This window comes from Plectropomus leopardus, chromosome 10 (genome assembly GCF_008729295.1).
Source record: "Plectropomus leopardus isolate mb chromosome 10, YSFRI_Pleo_2.0, whole genome shotgun sequence".
NCBI classification, from domain to species: domain Eukaryota; kingdom Metazoa; phylum Chordata; class Actinopteri; order Perciformes; family Serranidae; genus Plectropomus; species Plectropomus leopardus.
In genome coordinates, this window is record NC_056472.1 from 13,206,258 (window position 1) to 13,226,840 (window position 20,583).

General features: G+C 38.9%; 1 protein-coding gene across 1 annotated transcript; it reads left to right on the forward strand.

The window, feature by feature from the left end:
• The first annotated feature begins 450 nt into the window (after window positions 1-450).
• Window positions 451-20,224, forward strand: asmt (acetylserotonin O-methyltransferase). The gene is made up of 8 exons (XM_042495270.1): window positions 451-552; window positions 2,254-2,428; window positions 2,821-2,950; window positions 4,475-4,543; window positions 7,874-7,992; window positions 16,218-16,358; window positions 17,773-17,895; window positions 19,964-20,224. Exons 1-8 carry the CDS (start codon window positions 451-453, stop codon window positions 20,179-20,181), a joined length of 1,077 nt encoding a protein of 358 aa, XP_042351204.1. The 3' UTR covers window positions 20,182-20,224.
• The last annotated feature ends 359 nt before the right edge of the window (window positions 20,225-20,583 follow it).

Consider the following 20,583-nt stretch of genomic DNA (forward strand, 5'->3'; position numbering starts at 1 on the left):
TCTCAGTGTAAGTGCAATCAGGCCATATGGAGAGGAGAAAGGGTGCACATCTTTCATAAAACACACTCAGATGTTTGGTATTTCAGGAGCGTAAATCACATTTTGGCGGTCACGAAAACAGTGGAAAACCAGTCTGGTATGAGAATGCACCGAGTGAAAGTCTCCATCCGAGTGTGAGTGATAATGAACAAGGCAGCAGTGTATTTTCAGAGAGTTGTTTCTTTGTCCAAAGCAGACTGAGCCCCTGCTCTAATCTGGGTTATCTGGCTGTAATCAGCTTAGCCCACTGCGACTCTCACTGCTGCTGCTGCTGGGTGGGCACTTTCTGTAGCTTTAGTCAGGTTCTGTCTTCACTGCCATGCACACATACACTTGTTGAATCAGGAGCAGAACAAACTATCAAGGAAGTTCACTTTGTATACATACAGAAGAGCTGTCTTAACTGTGGCCATGGCTGAATGTCGGGAGGTGGCTTCATCTGAGAGGACATCTGCTGCAGATACATACCCCAAAAAGATACTGGAGTATATGGAAGGATTTCTCATCTCGAAGGTAACATGCACACGTACCTTCAGAGGTAAAAAGGGATGCAGCCCATTTTTACTAAGTTATTGACACAATAGTTTCCCCTTCTCAGCTAGGAGGTTCATAGCATTCCTGATAGTTGCTGTTGCAATAGCATGATAATTGAATGATTGTAATTATTCCTGTAAAATTTCCAAGTTTCAGCTTTTTAGTCTTGCTGCAGTAAAAATTATTTGCTGTTAAATATTTGGGGTTTTGGATGATTTAAAAAAAAAAAATGCCTTTTTAGGACATCACCTTGGGCTCTGGAATATTGTGATGTACACTTTTCACATCAGACATCTTATAGATCGATAAAATAAATGAGAGATTATTTACTTAGTACAGCCCAAAGTCACCTCATAGAAAAATACATAAAATACTCATATCATTGTAAGAATAAATAATATTTATGGTTCTATTTGTGGCCCTTGTCACCAACCACAGGTCAGTTTACAGCACTTTTTTTACATATACACCACGAGCATCATCATTATCCACACACTATAGACACTGGATAATGAAGCTTTAATTAATTGCATAAATCCAATAAACAAATCCTTGCAAGAGTAAATGGCAAAAGGTGACAGACAATAAGATTAGGGTGAATAAATTAGAAGGTGGAGAGGGGACATTTAATGTAAGCGATGCAGGATGAGCAGAATATTAGCCTTTTAGTGAATATATTATTATATATACATCCACAAATACACTTAGCACCAAACACTGGGCCCTTTGCTTGTCTCTGTCTGCACCTATTGATTTTTTTTTCTTTCTGTATTTGGTAACTTGAGCCAACAACTGAACCCAGGCATGAGGCATATTCAACTGATGTTAGCATCTTAGCCTGGTTACAACCTATCATACAAAAAACCCAAAAATAAACAAAAACCAAAAAAAAATAGCTATGATGCTTTTGTTATACAATGCATGTATGCTCCAAGTCAAATTCTTGGCTGTCAGGCTGCCTTCAGTCTAAACAACTGCTTGGGGAAAAACATGATATGTATGTTGATGCTCTGCATAAGCAGACAATCGCTCAGCTCTGTCTGTGTCAAAGGACAAATCCTGGTGCAGGGGCGGACCAAAGAATTTGGCACCTTTAGTAAAGGGTGACCTCAGAGGATCTCTGCTATGTTTTCTAATGCAAAGTTCAGCCTCATAACTCTTTTTTGTTCAGTAAACTTTAATTCAGTTATGGCGCTTATTACTTAGAAATTAAAAATTGTAAACAAAACCAAACCTTTCATGACAGGTCCCCCTCTCATTGGGGCCTCAAGTAATCAGTGCCACGTTTCCCCCCACTGCAATGCCCAGGCAAATACAATAACAAAATACCTTAACTATGCTCCACAGGTCCAGCTAATATGACAGTTTGAATGGCTCTTTACAGTTAATTACTGTGCATGATAGTGACCTGCAGGGCAAAGTGTAATGGAGTGTGAAGCACAACAACAAATGAACCACAATGGACACTGATACTTTTGACCTTTCTGTTAAAATAACTTTAAAGCATCATTATACTGCTATCCTAGTGTACTACAATCTTCCTGATAAGATCTTGTAATTCTGCAGACAGAGCACTGCATTCTATTGTACTCTGCTACATGAATGAATCATACTCTACTCTGCTGTATTTCATCTACTCTGTTTCCTCTCTCTCTCTCGCCCTCTCTCTCTCTGATCCAGACTGTTTTCTCTTCCTGTGAGCTGGGTGTGTTTGATGTGTTGCTGGCTGCAGAGCGCCCCCTGTCAGCAGAGGAGATCAGTCAGGCGGTTGGAGCCAGTCTGGATGGCACACAGAGACTGCTGGCTGCCTGCGCCGGCCTGCAGCTCCTCAACACACACCAGGACAATGGACAAGGTCAGCACACACACACACACACGCACACACAATTGAAAGTAATGTAGGGACTCATTAATTGTCTAACTTTTCTAGTATTACTTATGATAATTCTCATTTGTTTATAACTGTCACATTGATACAAAATAATGTGTAGTGTAAAACTAAAATAAAATTTCACAAAAAGCCTTTTTTAATAACCAATATTTCATTTTCATTTTTGTCCATTTTGTCATCTTATCAGACATCCATTACATCCATTTGTGTACCACCTACGGGCAAACCTTCCAGTCTGTCTCTGTCTCCCACGTAGACATAAAAGGTCAAATTTTGTCTAAACACCTGCAGTGATTCATTCACAGTCACCTCCTCCTCTGTCTTTCTTCCTCCACCTCTCCCAACACCTGTTTCAGTGTTTTACAGTAACACAGAGCAGGCCAGTATCTACCTGACCCGCTCCAGTCCTGTTTCCCTCTACCAGTCCATCCAGTACAGCTCCAGAACCATCTACCTCTGCTGGCACTACCTGACTGACGCTGTCAGGTCAGTATACATGTCCCTGTCTGCAGTTTGGACACAGGTCATCATCTTGAGAATCTGTAACAAATGAGGTTTTGTTTTCTTTCTTTCTTTCTTTTTTATGTTCAATGTGTTTGATGCCATCACAATTATGTTGTCCCATTATCTGTTTAGATGATGTCTGATGTTGTTTTTTTCTTCCAAAATATATTAATTTGCAGGTTTCAATTAAAAGTTCAGTTGTGTTGGGGTGACCTGTAACGCAATTGGTTGAGTGTGTGCCCCATATAGGCTTTATATTGCCCTGTGATCGATTACAACCTGTGGCCGTTTGCTGCATGTCATTACACCTCTCTCTCCCAATTTTCCTGCATATCTAGCTGTACTACCAATAAAGGCAAAAATGAAAAAAAAAACGGTACTCTGTCAGACATCACTGCTGTCTGTCATTTAAACCTCAGTTTCCAAGAAGATACACACACACATATATATACACACATATATATATATATATATATATATATATATATATATATATATACCACTTCATAGCAAGAGTATTGTCAAAAGTGTATTCCTTCAAATTTTCTACATATATTACCTTTTGTTAAACTCTGAGTGACTATGTTGTTGCAATTTGATAGATTTTGTTAGTCCCTTGTGTGGTAAATTGATTTTGCTCCCGTCTTGTTATTTGTGCAAGACCACACAGTTTTTGTTCTTTCCTTTTAATATGGCTGTAAGAATTGAAGATATTTTTGCAAAAAAACTTTGTTAATGACCAAAATATAATTTACAAAATGCTACAGGGGGAGTCAAACAAAAAGAGGGAGCAGCAATAAACAAAGACATTGGTGCCATTAGTGCTTAGTACCAAATATTGAAGACAAAGCTATTGCAAATAATGCACAAGTTGGTCATTATTCAATTAAATGAGCAATCTGACACTGAGTCCTAATTGGATGTGACACTCGCCATTAGGACACAGTGTGAGGGTAAAATAATACACAGGTGGGCTATTAGGGCTTATGAAAACGGCAGGTTTGATCTGTAGCGTAAGGATGTGGATTCCAGTCCCCCTTTTCTGTTTAAACAGTGACTCAAGATGGATTTTAGTCTCATTGTTATGTCTGAGGGAGGAGAGCCAGCAGCTCTCAGACAGCGTGACTGGATTCACTGCGGCTGACGAGTGAAGTGAGAAACACTGAGAACAGATAGAAGTGAAGATGATTATCTGAAGGGAAAAGGCACCTTGATCTAAATGACTAATTATTTTGTGTGGGTGTGCGCAACAGAAACATGCAAATTTACCTGAAATAGTCAATAGTCAATAATCATGAGTCCTCATCAACACATTTCATCTACGTAAGCTGTGATGATGAGATGAAGCTGAAGGTATTTTTATGCAGCGATATGATCAATACCTAGATCCCACATTTTGTACATTCACATAGCAAATGTGTATATGAAAATTCATCAAATAATTCAAATACATATGTGGTCATCATATCATCATATGTGAATATTTCTGCCTTTGCCTTGTTCTAGAGAGGGAAGAAACCAGTATGAAAAGGCTTTTGGAGTCAGCTCAAGCGACCTGTTTCAAGCTCTCTACAGGTGAGAAGATGTCATTGTTGAACACACACAGACTATACACACACACAGACACAGACACACACAGAAACAGATGAAACACACGTCCTTGCTCATTTACATTCCACCCCTGTCTCTCATCTTAAGCCTGTCTGTCATCGCCCCCCCCCTCCCCCCAAAGAAACGACTCGTGGGATTTATTAGGAGGCAGGGGATGTGTGAGGGAGAGAGGGGTGTGCGCAGTGATGTGAGCAAGCTTGAAGCAAAAAAGAGAGAATATATCTGCCATTGTCCTTGAGGTCTCGTGTGTTTATGTTATCTGGTGCCCAGAGTTTTAACGCTTGACTGATCTGCTGGTCAGCACTTTTCAGGGGTCACACGCTCAAAGTTTCACACTTTGTTCACTAATAGGTTTTGATCGGCTTGCCTGAGGCGCTGTGCTGTAGAACACCGCCACTCCCACAGCAACAGAGAGCATCAAAACTGAAACACAGTGGAATAACTTGCTAGAACATCCTCCCTTCTTGTACTTATCATTGTAGCATGATTTGCACAACCATTGTGCTTTGATGAAAGGGAAATGTGATGTATCAATGCCAATGTACGGATGTATAAATTACTTACACACCACTTCAGAAGGAGAAAGTACAAACTGTTAAATCTGACATATGTCTTGGCATGTGAATGCATATTTTGTTTTCTTTGTATTTTTATTTATCATGCATTTTGTGTTTTGCATGTTGCTGGTTGTTGGGGTTTGTGCATTAGTTGGATTTTCTCTGTATTTGCCTTTTCAATTTATTTGTTTTTGCACCCTTTTGAAAAGCAGCTGATAATCTGACAAAAACTGCCTCATTAAAAAAGATGCATGCAAAATGAGAATATTCAAAATATGAACCGTGCACACATAATGTAATACACCCTTGTGCAGGCAAATTTGCAATTCAGTTTTAATTGATTGAAAATGAAAATCCCCTACAAGAAAAATTTCAACACCTGCGCACAATTGATTTGATGTGGAGTAGCAGTTGTTTGTCCCCGCTGATTTCCCCTGTGAATACAGTGGGCAAATTAGCAAGGGGAAACAACCACTGAAGTCATTCGCTGTGTTCTTAGAGCGCCGTAGAAGGAGCAGGATGATTCAAAGCTGGCTGGGTGACTCAGACTCCTGTTTACTCATCGTCATTTAACCAGCCATGTACTGCACCTGAATAATTTACAGCCAAGTCTCGTCTCCAGCTTGAGTTCTCCTACTTGAGAAAGCAGAAAAGATTTGGAGTGAAGACTGGCAAGAGGACGTGGAGTTAGAGAGCTTTTGGGATTTCAAAAATATACAAGATATTGCATAGGAAGACGTTTGACACATGAGTACTTACTATTTTGTCCAAACAAGGAAAATGTGTCTGATAGTTTCTGTATTTCAAACATCTACTAAAATAATTCTAAATAGTGCATAAAATAAAAATAGCGACATTGTGAGAAAAATGTAATATGTTGACTGATAAATGGACCAGGTTTATAACCTGATATTAAAGGGACAGTTCACCTCAAAATCAAAAATAGCTACGGAGTATTAGAGATATCGGCCATAGAGATGTCTGCCTTCTCTCCAATATAATGGCAATAGATAGACCACTTTGCTTGTGGTGCTTTAAACATCCAAAAAAAATGAGCGTTTACTGTCCCTTTGAATGTAGTGGGTTTTTTTTATGTATTGTGCAACAACAAGTTTTATTTACAATGTGTGCATTTAGTCATTGTCTTGGATACAGTGAGTATGCACACTTGTTCCCCATTAATGATTGAATTCTTTAGGTTTACATGTTTGAATGCTGGTTACAAACCTGGTTAAACCTTTAAACTGGTCATGAAACCAGGATCATCCAAGTGCTATGAAATGCACACTGTGCACTTATCTTTGTATTATTTTGGTAATTAGTATACCATAAATGACAAATAAAAAATGTGAACCGACAGAAGTGCATCAAACTCCAACTCTGGAAAGCTACTGCCTATTTCAGATACAGAAATTTAAGCCCCAGTGCTTAGAATTTAAAAATGTCCTGCTTTGCCATCCTCTGTGGTATAGTGCCAAAGAAGAAATCCAAGGACACTGAGATGAATAGACAGGAAGAACACATGAGCTGCATCAGTTTTCAACAGGATTGTCGGTTTTTCTTCAACAAATAAATAGCAACAAATAGAAAGCAATTTGTAACCAAGACTTAATACATTACTTTCTGACATATCTGGGGAGCTGTGAGTAGCTTCTGCATTGAATGTTGGTACTATAGCACCCATCAACAACATATTGAAAAATCAAACAAATTAGTCATGTAATGATCTCCATTTTGGTAGAGGTGAAAGCATGTCACTAGTCAAAGTGGATCATACTTTAAATGATACATGCCAGTCTTTCCTTTTATTATCGTTGATGATAATGGAGAAGCTAAACCATCAAGACAGCTATAAAACACACAGCAGTGATCAGACAGCCATGAGCCAGAACTCAGTCAGTACGGATATGACAGAGACCTGCGGGGATGTTGAGGAGCACAAAGCATGTCTCTGCAGAGAGCAGACAGATCAGAAACTATGTTATAATGATGTATGTAAGGACAGAGATGAACCAAGCTGAACTTTTTTTTCCTCAACATGATTGGAGGCAGGATGAGATCGTGTGCATGTAAATGAGCTCAATCAGGGACAAAGAGGGCTGCAGATGTTATCGTTGGGGGGCATTCAATAACGTCCAAAATGTTCTCAAATTAAAGCTGACAGTCTGCTGTTTGGCCTCACAGTCATTTCATCTTTTCACATCCGATGTAATCAGAGTCTGAGGCCGCAACAATGAGTCACTTTCAAAGTTCCTCTGGAGGTCACCGTGTCGTCCAAAGTTGGATCAGATAGCTGATCACATTGCTGTATTGAAGTTTGGACAAGTTAAATTCTAGTGTTACAGAACAGAGGATACTCCGTATGTGTGTGTGTGTGTGTGTGTGCACAGCCCCATGGCAGGGCAGCGTGCTGGTTGATGAGGTGGAGATTCCTCAGAGCAGCAGCAGTCACCACAGGCTCTTCTATTCTGCTGCACCCTGTCTCACTCTCACACACACTGTGTCGCCACAGGGAGGAACTTTGTAGATGAGGAGAGGCACTGTGTGTGTGTGCGTGTGCATGTGTGTGTCTGTGATGGTTTATTGTGGACATGGCGCAAGTAGAACTTTAAGTGACAGCTTACAGAAAATGATAACGTAGGTTTTGCCTCAATTAACAAATGTAAATGATAGAGAGACTGTAGTGAAATGACCAACTGTTGGGTGTGTGTGTGTGTGTGTGTGTGTGTGTGTGTAGGTCTGACGAGGAGATGGTGAAGTTTATGCAGTTAATGAACTCCATTTGGAACATCTGTGGTAAAGACGTGGTCATGGCCTTCGACCTTTCGCCTTTCAAGATCATCTGCGACCTTGGAGGTAAGTTTGTGCTTGTGTGTGCTTGTGTGTGTGTGTGTTTATGGAGTCACCATATCAAATTTCCATAAGGCTGTGGGTTCACAGTCATTAACATTTAAAATGGTTGCCGTCATGTGTTAACTAAGAGACAGCTGGCTCAGCCACACACATATTAATACAGTACAGCATGTGTGTGAGCTCAAAAATGCACAACACATGCACTCAACTGTGACCTTTATTATACCCCCCTCCAGCCTCTCTAAGTTAATGACTCTTAGTAAATCAGTCAACCTTCTCAACACACACACACACACACACACACACACACACACACACACACACACACACACACACCTCAATGTCACCTCCACCTGGAGTTTCCCTTTTCATGTCAGAGATTCATTGTTTCACCATTGCCAAGCAATACATTTTTATTGTGTTTGTCACAAAAATATGTTACAATCATGTTTTTTTCCTCACAGCTGAACAAACAAAACAAAAACCAACAAATGCAGTGTACAAACACATAAATGTTAGACATCACTCAATCAGTGTCAATAACTCCCGATATGTGAATTAAAGGGACAGTATATGCCAAAAAAACAAAACAAAACAAAAAACACATATTTCTTTTTACCTATAGTGGTATTTATCAATCTAGATTGTTTTGGTGTTCAAGAACCAGAGTTAATTCAGTGAAAAAAAAGACAAGAATGGGCAAACTTAACAAAGCCAGCATTGCAAAGCCTGAAATTGACCATCAGCTCTCAGGTTTTGTCACTGACCTATTTTTTCTGTAATTTGATTAACTATAATAATGGCCCATATTGGTTAACATGTAAGATATATGAGTTTTATTAGTATTATATGCCCATGCATTTGTTTCAAAGCTGAAACAAAAACTCTTGATCTGTTGTTCTCTTCTACAGTGAAAACAAAAAAAGTGTTCACAGAGAGTTGGAGGCAACAGAGCAGTCTAACCTGCTGAGAGACAAGTGAAGTATCCAGCCATGTCTGTCACAACAGTCTATTTATTTCACCCCTCTTCTTACCCGGTAATAATTGTAATACATTTTGTAGTCTGACAACCAGAGAATTTTTTTTTTTCTGTTGTTGCAGCATTCAGTTAAATCATTAATTTAACAATCTGAAAAAAGCGTTTTCTTGTAGAGCTGCATTAATGTGGACATGGCCCTCTATGTATTACTAATTAGTTTAGTGTGCTCAGGCACATAGGGATGTTAATACTGTATCACCAGATTTTTGTGAGCATAAAAGAAGTATTCACATGCCAATAAATAAGAAGGGAAAACATATAATTTTAATTTGCTGCAGACACATGTAGCTTCCATCCAGTATTTAACAAAAGACAACTGCTTGAATTGATCAGCTCAGTGTAAAATGTATGAATGTGAAGTAGGATGTTGCAGCCGAGTCAGTTTTCTTTGAATACCTAACGGTAAAAAGGTAGCTTCATTGACTGATGTCCTCTGTGTGTTCTTCTCTGTCCCATCGGATTTATTTATGAAGTGCCTTTGAACAGAAGATGTCTTACAAAATGGTTTACACAGAGAGCAAAGGGCAGAAGGATAAAAAAAGAGAAGATCAAATGTGACTGAACAAACACGACACAAACTCCACAATGTGAGTTCAAAGAAATGCAGAAAAACAAGACAGGATCAAAAAGAAAAATGAATAAAGTAAAAATGAATCTTGCATTGTCGCAGGAGTTTTCATCTCCTGCTGAAAACGTCATGGTATGAATAATAGGGAAAAAAAATTTTTTTGTCAGAGATGTTGCCAGTTTTTTTTTTTTTTCATTTTGTTTCTGAACTGAGAGCTGAACGTTGTCTCCACTCATGCACTTCTCCATCAGTCAAAAATAGCAGATGATGGATAATAATGTTGCAGTGATGGCATAGAAAAAAAGTTGTTTCTTAGAATAAATGTTGAGTCTGTTGCTCTGTCCACATACGAGACTATACTCATGTATGAGTCTCTATAATACAATCCAGAATCCCGACTGAATCACAGAATCTCCTTTAACCAAGTTAGAGGTTAAGATACAAGCATCAGCATAGCTGACAACGTTTTCAATCGTCTCTGTCAGCTCTGCTAAAAAGGAGCTAAATTTGTGCTCTTACAGCTGTTTTGCAAGTGTTGATGTTGGTTATTGTGGCTGGCTTTGGACAGTGGTATTGTGGCCACGGGTCACTCATCAGAACATGAAAATCAACTTCTGCTGACTTCTGCTAGCTAGCCAGGTTGAGGTTTTCAAATGTAAACATCAGTACATATGGAGGAAAAGATGGGCAACAGCTGAACTAGCATCCTTCTCAGCCATTGTGCAGGCTTTGGAAAATAAACTGTATGACCTCTGTGCCACATTAGTGTCCAACGGGATATCAGGAAGTGTAATATTGTTTTATTCACCAAAACTCGGCTAAATCCTTGACAGCGCCATTCAATTAGCTGATCTGACAGAGCAGAGAACTTGGGTGAGAGAAAAGAAAGGAGTGTGCACAGTGAGTCGATGCAAATGTGAGGTGCTGTCCTGTTCCTGCTGTGGATCATGCTGCACAGAGGTGGCTGCAGAACGCCCATGCACCCGCCTTTTTGGGGTAAGGAGGTTTGGACAGTTTAATCATTCCACAACCAGAAACCATAGATTACCAGACCCATTCAGAAACGTAGACAACTATAAAGCAGCAGCCAACAATGTAAGAAGACACAAAAAAGGACTAAATTACAGTGCAAAAGTTAAAGGAGCTGATGGGATCACATTTCTCTGGAGTTGTACCTTGCATCATTCCATTTGACAAATAAATGATTGATTATCCGGACACTCTAGCCCAGACTGAATGTCCATCAGTTCAGCATTAAAATAGAAAAGTGCCTCAACATTAATCAAGAAAAGGTAAGCCATACATTATCAGGTATTTTACATTCACAAGTAACTCTCAATCTTCCTCTATTGTAATGATTTAAAAACTGCAACATTTGGGCTCAGTCAGGGAAAAATAGGGCAAGCGGCTCATCGTACCAACGCAATTTGACAGCTGTGGGTGGCCACCTCCTGTGTGTGACACCTCAGCTGACCACACAGGGGAGCTGTGAAGCCACTAAAAGCACATTCTCATACACACACATGCAAACACACACATTGAGGGCAGTCCTCCTCCTGTCTTTTCTTTGCTCTCCTCCGTGACTTTCTCAGCATGAGGTTTTGTGTGTTCATGTTTATGCATTAAGGTGCATCACCAGAAGGAGTGTGCATGTGGACAGCAGGAGTGTGAAGGGAGTGACTGCAGCGTCCCATTAAGACTTTGTCTCTCACGCAGCATCTGTTGTGTCTGCACGCACCTGCTGCTCAGGTGCCCTGCCTGCCTACCTGTCTGTCTGTCTGTCTGTCTGTCCCACTTTCTGCCAACTTGCTGACTTTGATCCAAATTAGAGTCCACATTCAAAGTCTTTATCATTTACATGGCAACAATAGTTTGTGGCTGTGGGACACGGCTTTATTTTAATCTGACATTTAACAGGAATTTTAATGGTATGTTTTGTCTAAAAATAAATAATCAACTTAAAGGTTACTGCAGCGCTAAGGTAAAAAAAACTATCTGCCTCACATTGCTAAACAGTGATAGAGACAAGTAATCACCACAGCTTCGACAGAAAAATGCATGTTACCACAATGGAAAAATATTCCCAATGTATGCATTCAAACTTTAATCACAGTTAGAGTAAACAAGCATTAGTCAAATGTACTCAAGCGTCGCATTCCCTGATGAGGCTCAGGGGATGAGGGGAGTACCAATAAAAATAAAACTGGGGAAAAAGGCAAGCGGAAATGGGTGTATAAACAGAAGTTGTGATTTAGTAAAAAACAGAGCAATAGGAGTGTACCAAAGAAGGGTCTTCAAAAATGTTCACAAAATCACTAAACAGAGAGTTCACAACGCTCACTTCAAAACAGGAATAAAGATCCCACATTCTGATGCACTACAACAACTTTCTTTAGTCTGCAATCTGACACACAGCACCAACACTGACCCACTGGCCCCAACTGACCCACTGGCCCCAACTTCTTCAGTCCTTATATACTGCATGTTCCTCATCAGCAGATAAAGCACAGGTGTGCTCAACCAGGTAAGGCAGGGTGGCACCTGGGGAAGCACACACTAAAAAGAAAAGGGAATCAGGCACAAAAAAGGACACACCCACATTTCACCCATATTATAGAATATATAATAAGTCAATAAAGAGCACAGCTAAGATAAGATAGTCTCTCTGTAAAAATATTAACACCTTAATAAATGAGAGGCTCAAAGGGTCAGACCATTTCATTACATTGATAGGCAATAATAGCAATTGTCATTATTTGTATTTGCAGGTAAGGTCTTAATTATAAGTTTTAACTATACACTGAAAAAGGAGAATTTTTGACAAACTTAAAATAATGATTTCAATTGGTAACACATACATGAATTGAGTTTCTTCAAATGAAGTTCCCAATTCTGATTAACAAAACTGCTTGGAAATTGAGTTGAAAAAACCTAATTAATTTATATTTTACCATTTGAAGTGCACTGTAAAGTGTGAAGTTGCTAATATTTAGAAAGAAATAGGTGATTTTGCTTTTCATTTTGAAGTTGCAATAATTTCACAAAATTGAGTAAATAAAGCTAAATTAAACAATTAGATAGAAGTTAGATAGATTAAGTTTATTTTCTGACGCTTTTAAAATGTCTTTACATCACTCATGTTTCCAATTATGATACTCTACTCATGAGCATTGTCATTAGACCCCCTCCGTATATGCCCACGTTTTTAAAACTTTCGAGTTTTTGCACATATGACAGACACAAGTAAAGCCACTAGTCCTCCCCTGCGACCCCCTTGTTCCCTCCTCTTCTCACCTCCCTATCCACCAAACCAGTCGTGACTTATACACATACAGACAGGGATGTTAATTGACAGACAGATGGTCCGTCAGGCAGACACATTGGCAGATGGACGGAGAGAAAGCTAGACAGACAGACTAATAATTAGACATACAGATAGACAGGTGAACAGTCAGGCAGATGGAGCAAAAGATGTACAGAGTCAGATATAGAGAAAATTAATGTAGGGAAAATAATTAAATAATAGGAATTGATTAAAAAAAAGTGAAGTCTCTAGCCCAAGGTGGGATAACCCTGATAACATCAGTGGAGTTCCCCCTCTGTCGTTCCTCCACATAGTTGAACGACAGGCGGCAGAAGTCATCACCAGTTAGGGCTGTGCCATATCATACCATCTATGGTGATATTGGTATAGTTTTTAATATGATAGGAAAAATTTAAATCATTATTAACAGCCCCAGACTTTCAAGACTGCTTTTGTGACTTATCGCTCACGGCAAACTGTCAGCGACTCAGGGCATAATTTGTGATTGGTTTTATTTTGTTGTAATATATCTATTTTATACAGCATCTGAGTCTCACTATGAGTTACATATGAGTTTACAAACTAAAGAGGTGAGAGATGATTTTTGCTTTGTTTTTACTGAATATCTGAGGGCGAACTACATTTATATAGACATATACAACTATAACACTTATTTTGTTGCAATTGTATGTTCCTGAGATTAATAATAAAAAACAATAAGTAACAATAAATAAACTAGTGGCGGAGAAGATCAACTGTTGAAATTGAAATGAACATACCATAAAGACAGCCAACAGCCAACTAGCACATACAGTCTGCACCTGCATGTGAGGAAATTACTCTCCATAGTAGTAGGTGGTGGTAGTCTGTATTCATTATTCAACAAGAGAAACCAGAAGACTAACAGGACAGGTTCAACACGCTAGTTACCCAGTTAACACAATAAAAACACAACCTTATGATGAAAGAACAAATGACATTTATCGTGCACCAGTGAACAAATAACACAAACAATTTCAACCATTTCTGCTGAAATACTTAGTGATTAGAAAAATATCTCATAACTTACATACATATACATATAACAAATTTGTTTCAATCCTCTGCCCTCTTCATGATAGCTGTTTCAGCTCAGCTCCGCCAGCAATTCAATATGCAGAAATAGCTGAAAAACAAGCAACGACAGCTGACTAGGGCTGACCACAGACTGTATAAAGATTGATGACATACGTAGCAGCTCCCCAAGGTCGTACACCCCGACCATGTTAGCAGATGGGACATGGGCCAAACTAAAAAAGTACATGCAGAAAAAAAATTTCCCAAAATAATTTCTATCATTTTAAATAGATCTTACCACCCTGATGTATATTTAAGTGTTTTTTTTCTGATAGGTTTTTAATTAGTTTTCTGATGCTTTAAAAGGGGGGTTTGACGACATAATGGACATCTGTGTTTGCCAATCGGTGTGCTCACTTTCAATGATGGTGCTCATGATTAGTCGGCCAGGTGTATGGGCGGGAACTTGATACTTCAGAGATCGCTGTTACTCAGACTCTGGCTCTAAATGACATCACTAGCACAAGACGCCAATGGCCATATCCAGAATATCTGAGTGGTGATTGATGTGTCAAGACTGTATATAAATAACACTAATGACACTCAGAAATACCAGCGCATACTGTGGTGCAGTACACTGTGCTTATTTAATGAAATGGTCATACATATACGCACAAATAAATGTGCTGTATACCAGATAACACGCAGATAAAGTTAACAAACAAGAGAGAGAAAAACACAACAATATCCAGAGAATATAACAGACTATAAAAATCCCAAACGCCCATCAAAGGATTCCATTAATAAACTGAGGCAGCCAGGTTAGCTTGGGGGTCTTGTTCAGCGTGTTGTGTTTGCTTTCCTCCTCTTCGCTGTTCTTTGATTCTTCTCCTCTGCTAACCCCTGTTTGATGTGAGAGCCAAAGAGTATCTGTCTGTCTGTGTTTGTGTGTGTGTCTGTGTGTGTGTGTGTGTGTGTGAAAAAGAAAAAGTCTTGTAAAAATATAGACTGATACAGTAGCAGCAGGTCACATTAGAAGTAAGGCACCACGGGGCTTGACTGTTTACCCTGCACACACACACACACGCGCACACACACACACACACACACACACACACACACACAAAGGTCTGGTTGGCTTTGTAGGTTTGTCAAAGTGAGATCCTTTGATCCTGTATCCCACCTTACTGCCCTTCTATAACTTTGTCCCATTCATACATTCTTCATGTATCTCTCTCCATCTCGTACACTTTCTCACTGTCTCTCTGTTTTAAATTCAGTTTGCTTGGACATTTTCTTGGTAGGGCCAAGTTACAATAGCCCTGGTTCCCGTCACAGAAAGCCAATGGGATTTTCCCATTGGATTTTATTTTATTATAGAAAATAAGGTCTGTGGCGAACAAAAGTTTATGATGCTAACATGTTTTCATCATCAAGATAGTATATAGTATATATATAGTATATACATATAAGCAATCACTAGCAGTAAAAAGCTAATGTTATGCTATAAACTAACTAAACTGCGGTCACATGACTTAAACATCACCACCACAAGGTAAACATCACCACCAAAACATTATAAAAGGCAACATTTGGTGTGATGACCTTTAATAAACTCGTCTACAGCTGCAGTCTCATTAAGCAACTTGCTAGCAACCATCTTTTTAAAGATGCATAAAAGTTTCAGAGATTACAAATTGGGTATTTACTGACTTATTATATATATATATATATATACAATCTAACCAAAAACCCATTTAAAACACCCTTTGACTTCTAGACGAGAGAACACACCAACTCACATCAGGTTTTAGGACTCATGTCATCATGCAGCTACGATGGCTAAAAACACTTTCAAATGCATTCAGATGTAAAGGCTCATATACAAATGCACATGAAATCAGTTTTAGCCAATCAAATCAAGTTGTGTATGTTGCTTTTCCTTAGATTAGATTCCTTAGTAGGATAGCTAGACAGTTTGCTCTGCCCTGTTTCTGTATTAAGCGTCTGCCTCTCAGTCACTCTGTATTCAGTTCAATTCAGTCTGCTTTATTGGCATGAATGTTAGATGAACCATTTCCCAAAGCTGCCACATACATCAGAATAAATGTCGAGCAAATAAATAATGGGTACATACCTGAAAGCATGTGATCTTCTCGTGTGACTCAGTTTGCTGTGTGTGTGAGTGGTGCACTACCATGTTAATGAAGGCTGTTTGTATTCATTCAACTAAATATAACTCTCTATCTTTCTGTCTCCAGGCTGCAGTGGAGCATTAGCCAAGCAGTGCACGTCAACCTACCCAGAATGCTCTGTGACAATCTTTGACCTCCCCAAGGTGGTGCATACATCGAGGGAATATTTTGTCACTGAGGCCGATCAGAGGATAAGCTTCCATGAAGGTAACACCGTCGCAACTGGACAAAACCCGTCAACATTTATAGCCATGTACAGCCAGTCCAAACGCAGTGCTTTACACTCTAAATCATAGAAATAATGCTACGTTCCAGACAACTTGGAAGTCGAGATATTCCGACCTCCTGAGTAAAAAAAGTACAATGGAACACAACTCAAAGTCGGAGTTCTTACTTGTGAGCACAGGAAGTTGGAAATTTCAAGCTCCATCGCAGAGTCTAATACTATATGGCTGTGCCCATTGACTTCCATGCAATTGTTTCAGATTTTCTTATTTTTTAGACTGGTTGTGTGGATTTTAAGCTATGGTTACACCTACACATTGTGCCTGGGGGACGTTTAATAATGATAGGCCTACATGTTAAGGTTGGAAGGAGATAGGCTACGTTCAACATCATATGTTGTTAATACGTTAGCAGTTATGCCAGCCACTGGAGGGAGACTGAATGTATAAACATGCTGCTTTTTCTGTGTGCTAAGACAGACCTACTCAGCTTTACAGGAACAGTGTTGTTCCCACAGTCATTGGTTGGTTACCCATTAATATATATTATATTAGAGATATTTTGGCTTATTTATCTTATGTCTTCCACCAGTCTTTTTTCCTTCTAAGATCATAAAGAAAAGACAGTAAACATCTTTTGAAGATATTTTCTTTGATTTAAGCTATATTATAATGCCAAAGAAACTGAGTTGTTTGAAGTTTCACACTGAAGTGGTTTGAGGGAACAGTGTCAGTGTTTGTAGGTTTGTCAGCCCAGTATTCAGTTAATATACAGTACAGTACATACAAGTACAACTCTGATCTGAAAATAAATGTAGACAAAGACACTGTTTCTGCTGTCACTTGTGTTTCCACGCTCCCGCTGAACTGCTGCTATTGGACTAAAAATATTGTGTCAATATACACCTCACACTTTGTTGTGTCGGCTCTCCAACAAAGAAAGTAGCATGGAAATAAAAAGTTCACAGCAGCCTGTGATCATGAAAACCCAAAGCCAAAATCAATTCCTGCCTCTCCTGCTGCTCTCATAGCGATGATTGTGTTAAACACGACGGGGAGCTGTAACATGGAAAACACCAAAAATGAAATGTACTGATCACGTCTCTGTTTTTCTGCTGTGAGTTTTATTTTAAACTAACTTAAAATATAGTTTTCTATCATTTATAATGTATTCCCAGGTCTTATACTTTTGACATCAACAGACATCATCCCTTTGTATTACTTATATTTGACTATGTAGCATATTAATTTAATCATAGTCTTATTACTGCAAGGGTTGCCGACTGAATCAATAATTACGTGAAATAATTAGCAGTGTCATAGAAAGTCAGTGGATTTGAATTGTGCATATTGATGGGTGTTGTGTGTGTTGTGTGTGCATGTGTGTGTGTGTTTAGGGGACTTCTTCAAAGACCCCCTGCCAGAGGCTGACCTCTACATCCTCGCCAGAATCCTCCATGACTGGACAGACGAACGCTGCATTGAGTTACTCAGTAAAGTCTACAAAGCCTGCAAACCAGGTGTGTGTGCGTGCGTGTGTGTGTGTTTGAGTGTGAAAGGGATGAGTACTTTTTTTTTCCCCAGCTTGAAATGAGATGGCAGATTGTATCCCACAATGCAGCTGATCCCAGAAAAATCTGTCCTTGTGACTTTGATCAAAGACAGACGCGTACACACACAAAGCAGCAGGCGCTATCAAGAGACAGAAAACCCTCTCATGTGTTTTAGGAATGATGTGCATCTCTGTGTGTGTGTGTACATAAGAGAGAGAAAGAAAAACAAAGAAGTAAACAAAGTGGGAAAGCCTAGTTTTGCTGGACAGGGAATACAACCTGTCGCAGTGTGAAGTTTTTCAGACAGTAGTCCTTTTCAGCAGCAGACTTTTGACTTGTTATTGCAGTAAAAGCACCGGTGATACTATTAACATTAATTGCATCTTTGTTTCAGCAATGCAATGCAGCAATAAATTGGTAAGTTTGGTATTTTTCAACTGGGACTCTATGTTATCAGGTTTTTGTGTCTAAGCGACTAATGGGAACAACATTTTTTGAAACTGGTCCAGTACTGAGTGAGAGAGCTGCAGCCAGGCTGCAGTGTAACTGTAACCATAGTTACGGAACACATTATGTGTTTGGGTTATTTGAATTACTGAAGTCAACATACTAGTTTATGTGTTAAAAGATACTGTGGACAGATGTTTATTTTTACAGCAATGATTCCACATTATTTTGGACTTTGAGTAAATTTATATTACTGCATACAGTAATTATTCCTTTATCATTAACAGCACTTGAGCTATTATTTTATTAATATATTTTCATGTGTACCTTTAAATTGCTATTTAATGTCACCTTAGCCTAAAGCAGGATTAACATTAGTTCCTACCTGACACTGATTGTGGGAACAGGTGTGACTGGAGAATGCTAATGAACAAGAAAGAAGGGTTACAGTAACCACTCTTCAATTAATTTATTGTTCCACCTATCTGCCCAGGGACTACAGGCAGAAAATAGCAATTTTGCTAAAAACCTGTTACAATGCATCTCTCCATGTTTTAAATAAGGTTTATGTTTTATTGTGCACTTTCCATCGAAATAAAATTACATTACACTACTCAGGGCATACGCACACTGTCAATTCAAGTCCACTAAAAGTGCTTGTTTTGCTGCTGACAGACTTTACCAGTAACAGCCCCAAAATCGCCATATCCAAGCTTACCTGACTCCATTTAAATAAATGATAATTTTGTCACATTAAGCACACATTATTTAAAGTCGACAGAGTCAAAATAAAATTGTCTTGGTTCGTCTTTTAACAATCACTAACTTTTGTTTGGTTGAAACAAACCTTAATTCACCCACTTAGATGTAAAAACATGCTGGCTATATGCAGGCTTAAATAACTGTTAAATTATTGTTATTAAATGAAGTCTGGTGTGATTTGCGATTTTGACGCTGTTTCTGGTTAAAGAAAAAAGATCTCACTCTTTAACAAAAGGTCTATCTCTATGTAGGGATTCTTTAATAATATAGTCAAACACTTATAACTACAATCTGAGCCTGTCAGTGGCAAAACAAGCGCCTTTAGCGGATGTAAATAACAGTTCACAATTGCCTCCAGTTGTTACATTACATCTGTTTTGTAGCTGCCAGCTGAAGTTCTTTTGCTTGATACTGGTTTCAAATTTAAAAAAAAAATGTTTTCATAAGTCAAATGAAAAAATATGGTGCAGGTTGAAAAATACCAAAGTTTCCTTTGACAATGATATTTGTTGCACACGTGTCTGATAAGTCAAGATGTCTGCAATGATAAAGGTCTATGAAAAACATTATCAATTCTGCTAAACAGTAAAGTCATAAAGGTGAAAAAGTAACAAGGAATATACCTATTTATCGTTAGCTAAATGAGCGATAAAATGTTATTGTTTGTCCTGCTAACTAGTTGATCATTAAAAGTACTAACTGCCATATTTGTACTGTGCATACTCTGTAATCATCAAACAGCTAAGCTTCGCCTGGACACTTGTCGAATCAGTCAGAGAAGGAGAGAAACAAACAAACAAAGGTGACCTTTTGTTCCATCCTGCAGGAGGCGCTGTGTTGCTGGTGGAGGCGTTGCTCCATGAGGACGGCTCTGGACCGGTGACGGTGCAGCTCTACTCCCTGAACATGCTAGTACAGACGGAGGGCAGAGAGAGGACAGCTGCTCAGTACGCTGTCCTGCTGGCTGCTGCCGGCTTCACTGACATCCAGCACCGCCTCACTAGGAAGATCTATGATGCTGTACTGGGACACAAAGAGACATGAGACTGACAGAAAAGCTACTCGTGCCAGGACTGAAAAGTCACACCAACTCTGAAAAAAATAACTACTTCTACCATGATCCTATTTTTTTTTTATGTCTTTTTAAAAATCACCTTAAGTTCCTTCAAGTAAAAACAAAAGTTTCTCACACTGTAGGCATATATGCATTTGTAATACCATGTTATGTATCTGATTTTTTTTTTAAACTGAATCTGAATAAACTATGAAATAATAAGACCCGTTTTTTATGGTATTCTGAATTATTGTGCATCATTTTAAAAACATTTCCTGTGAAGCACATTTGGTATCTTTGGGAACTGAAATAAAATGATCTGACATTGCTTATCCTCAAACCATCAGTTTTATGTTTCGGAAATGGTGGAGATGACTGATGACTAACCAGTT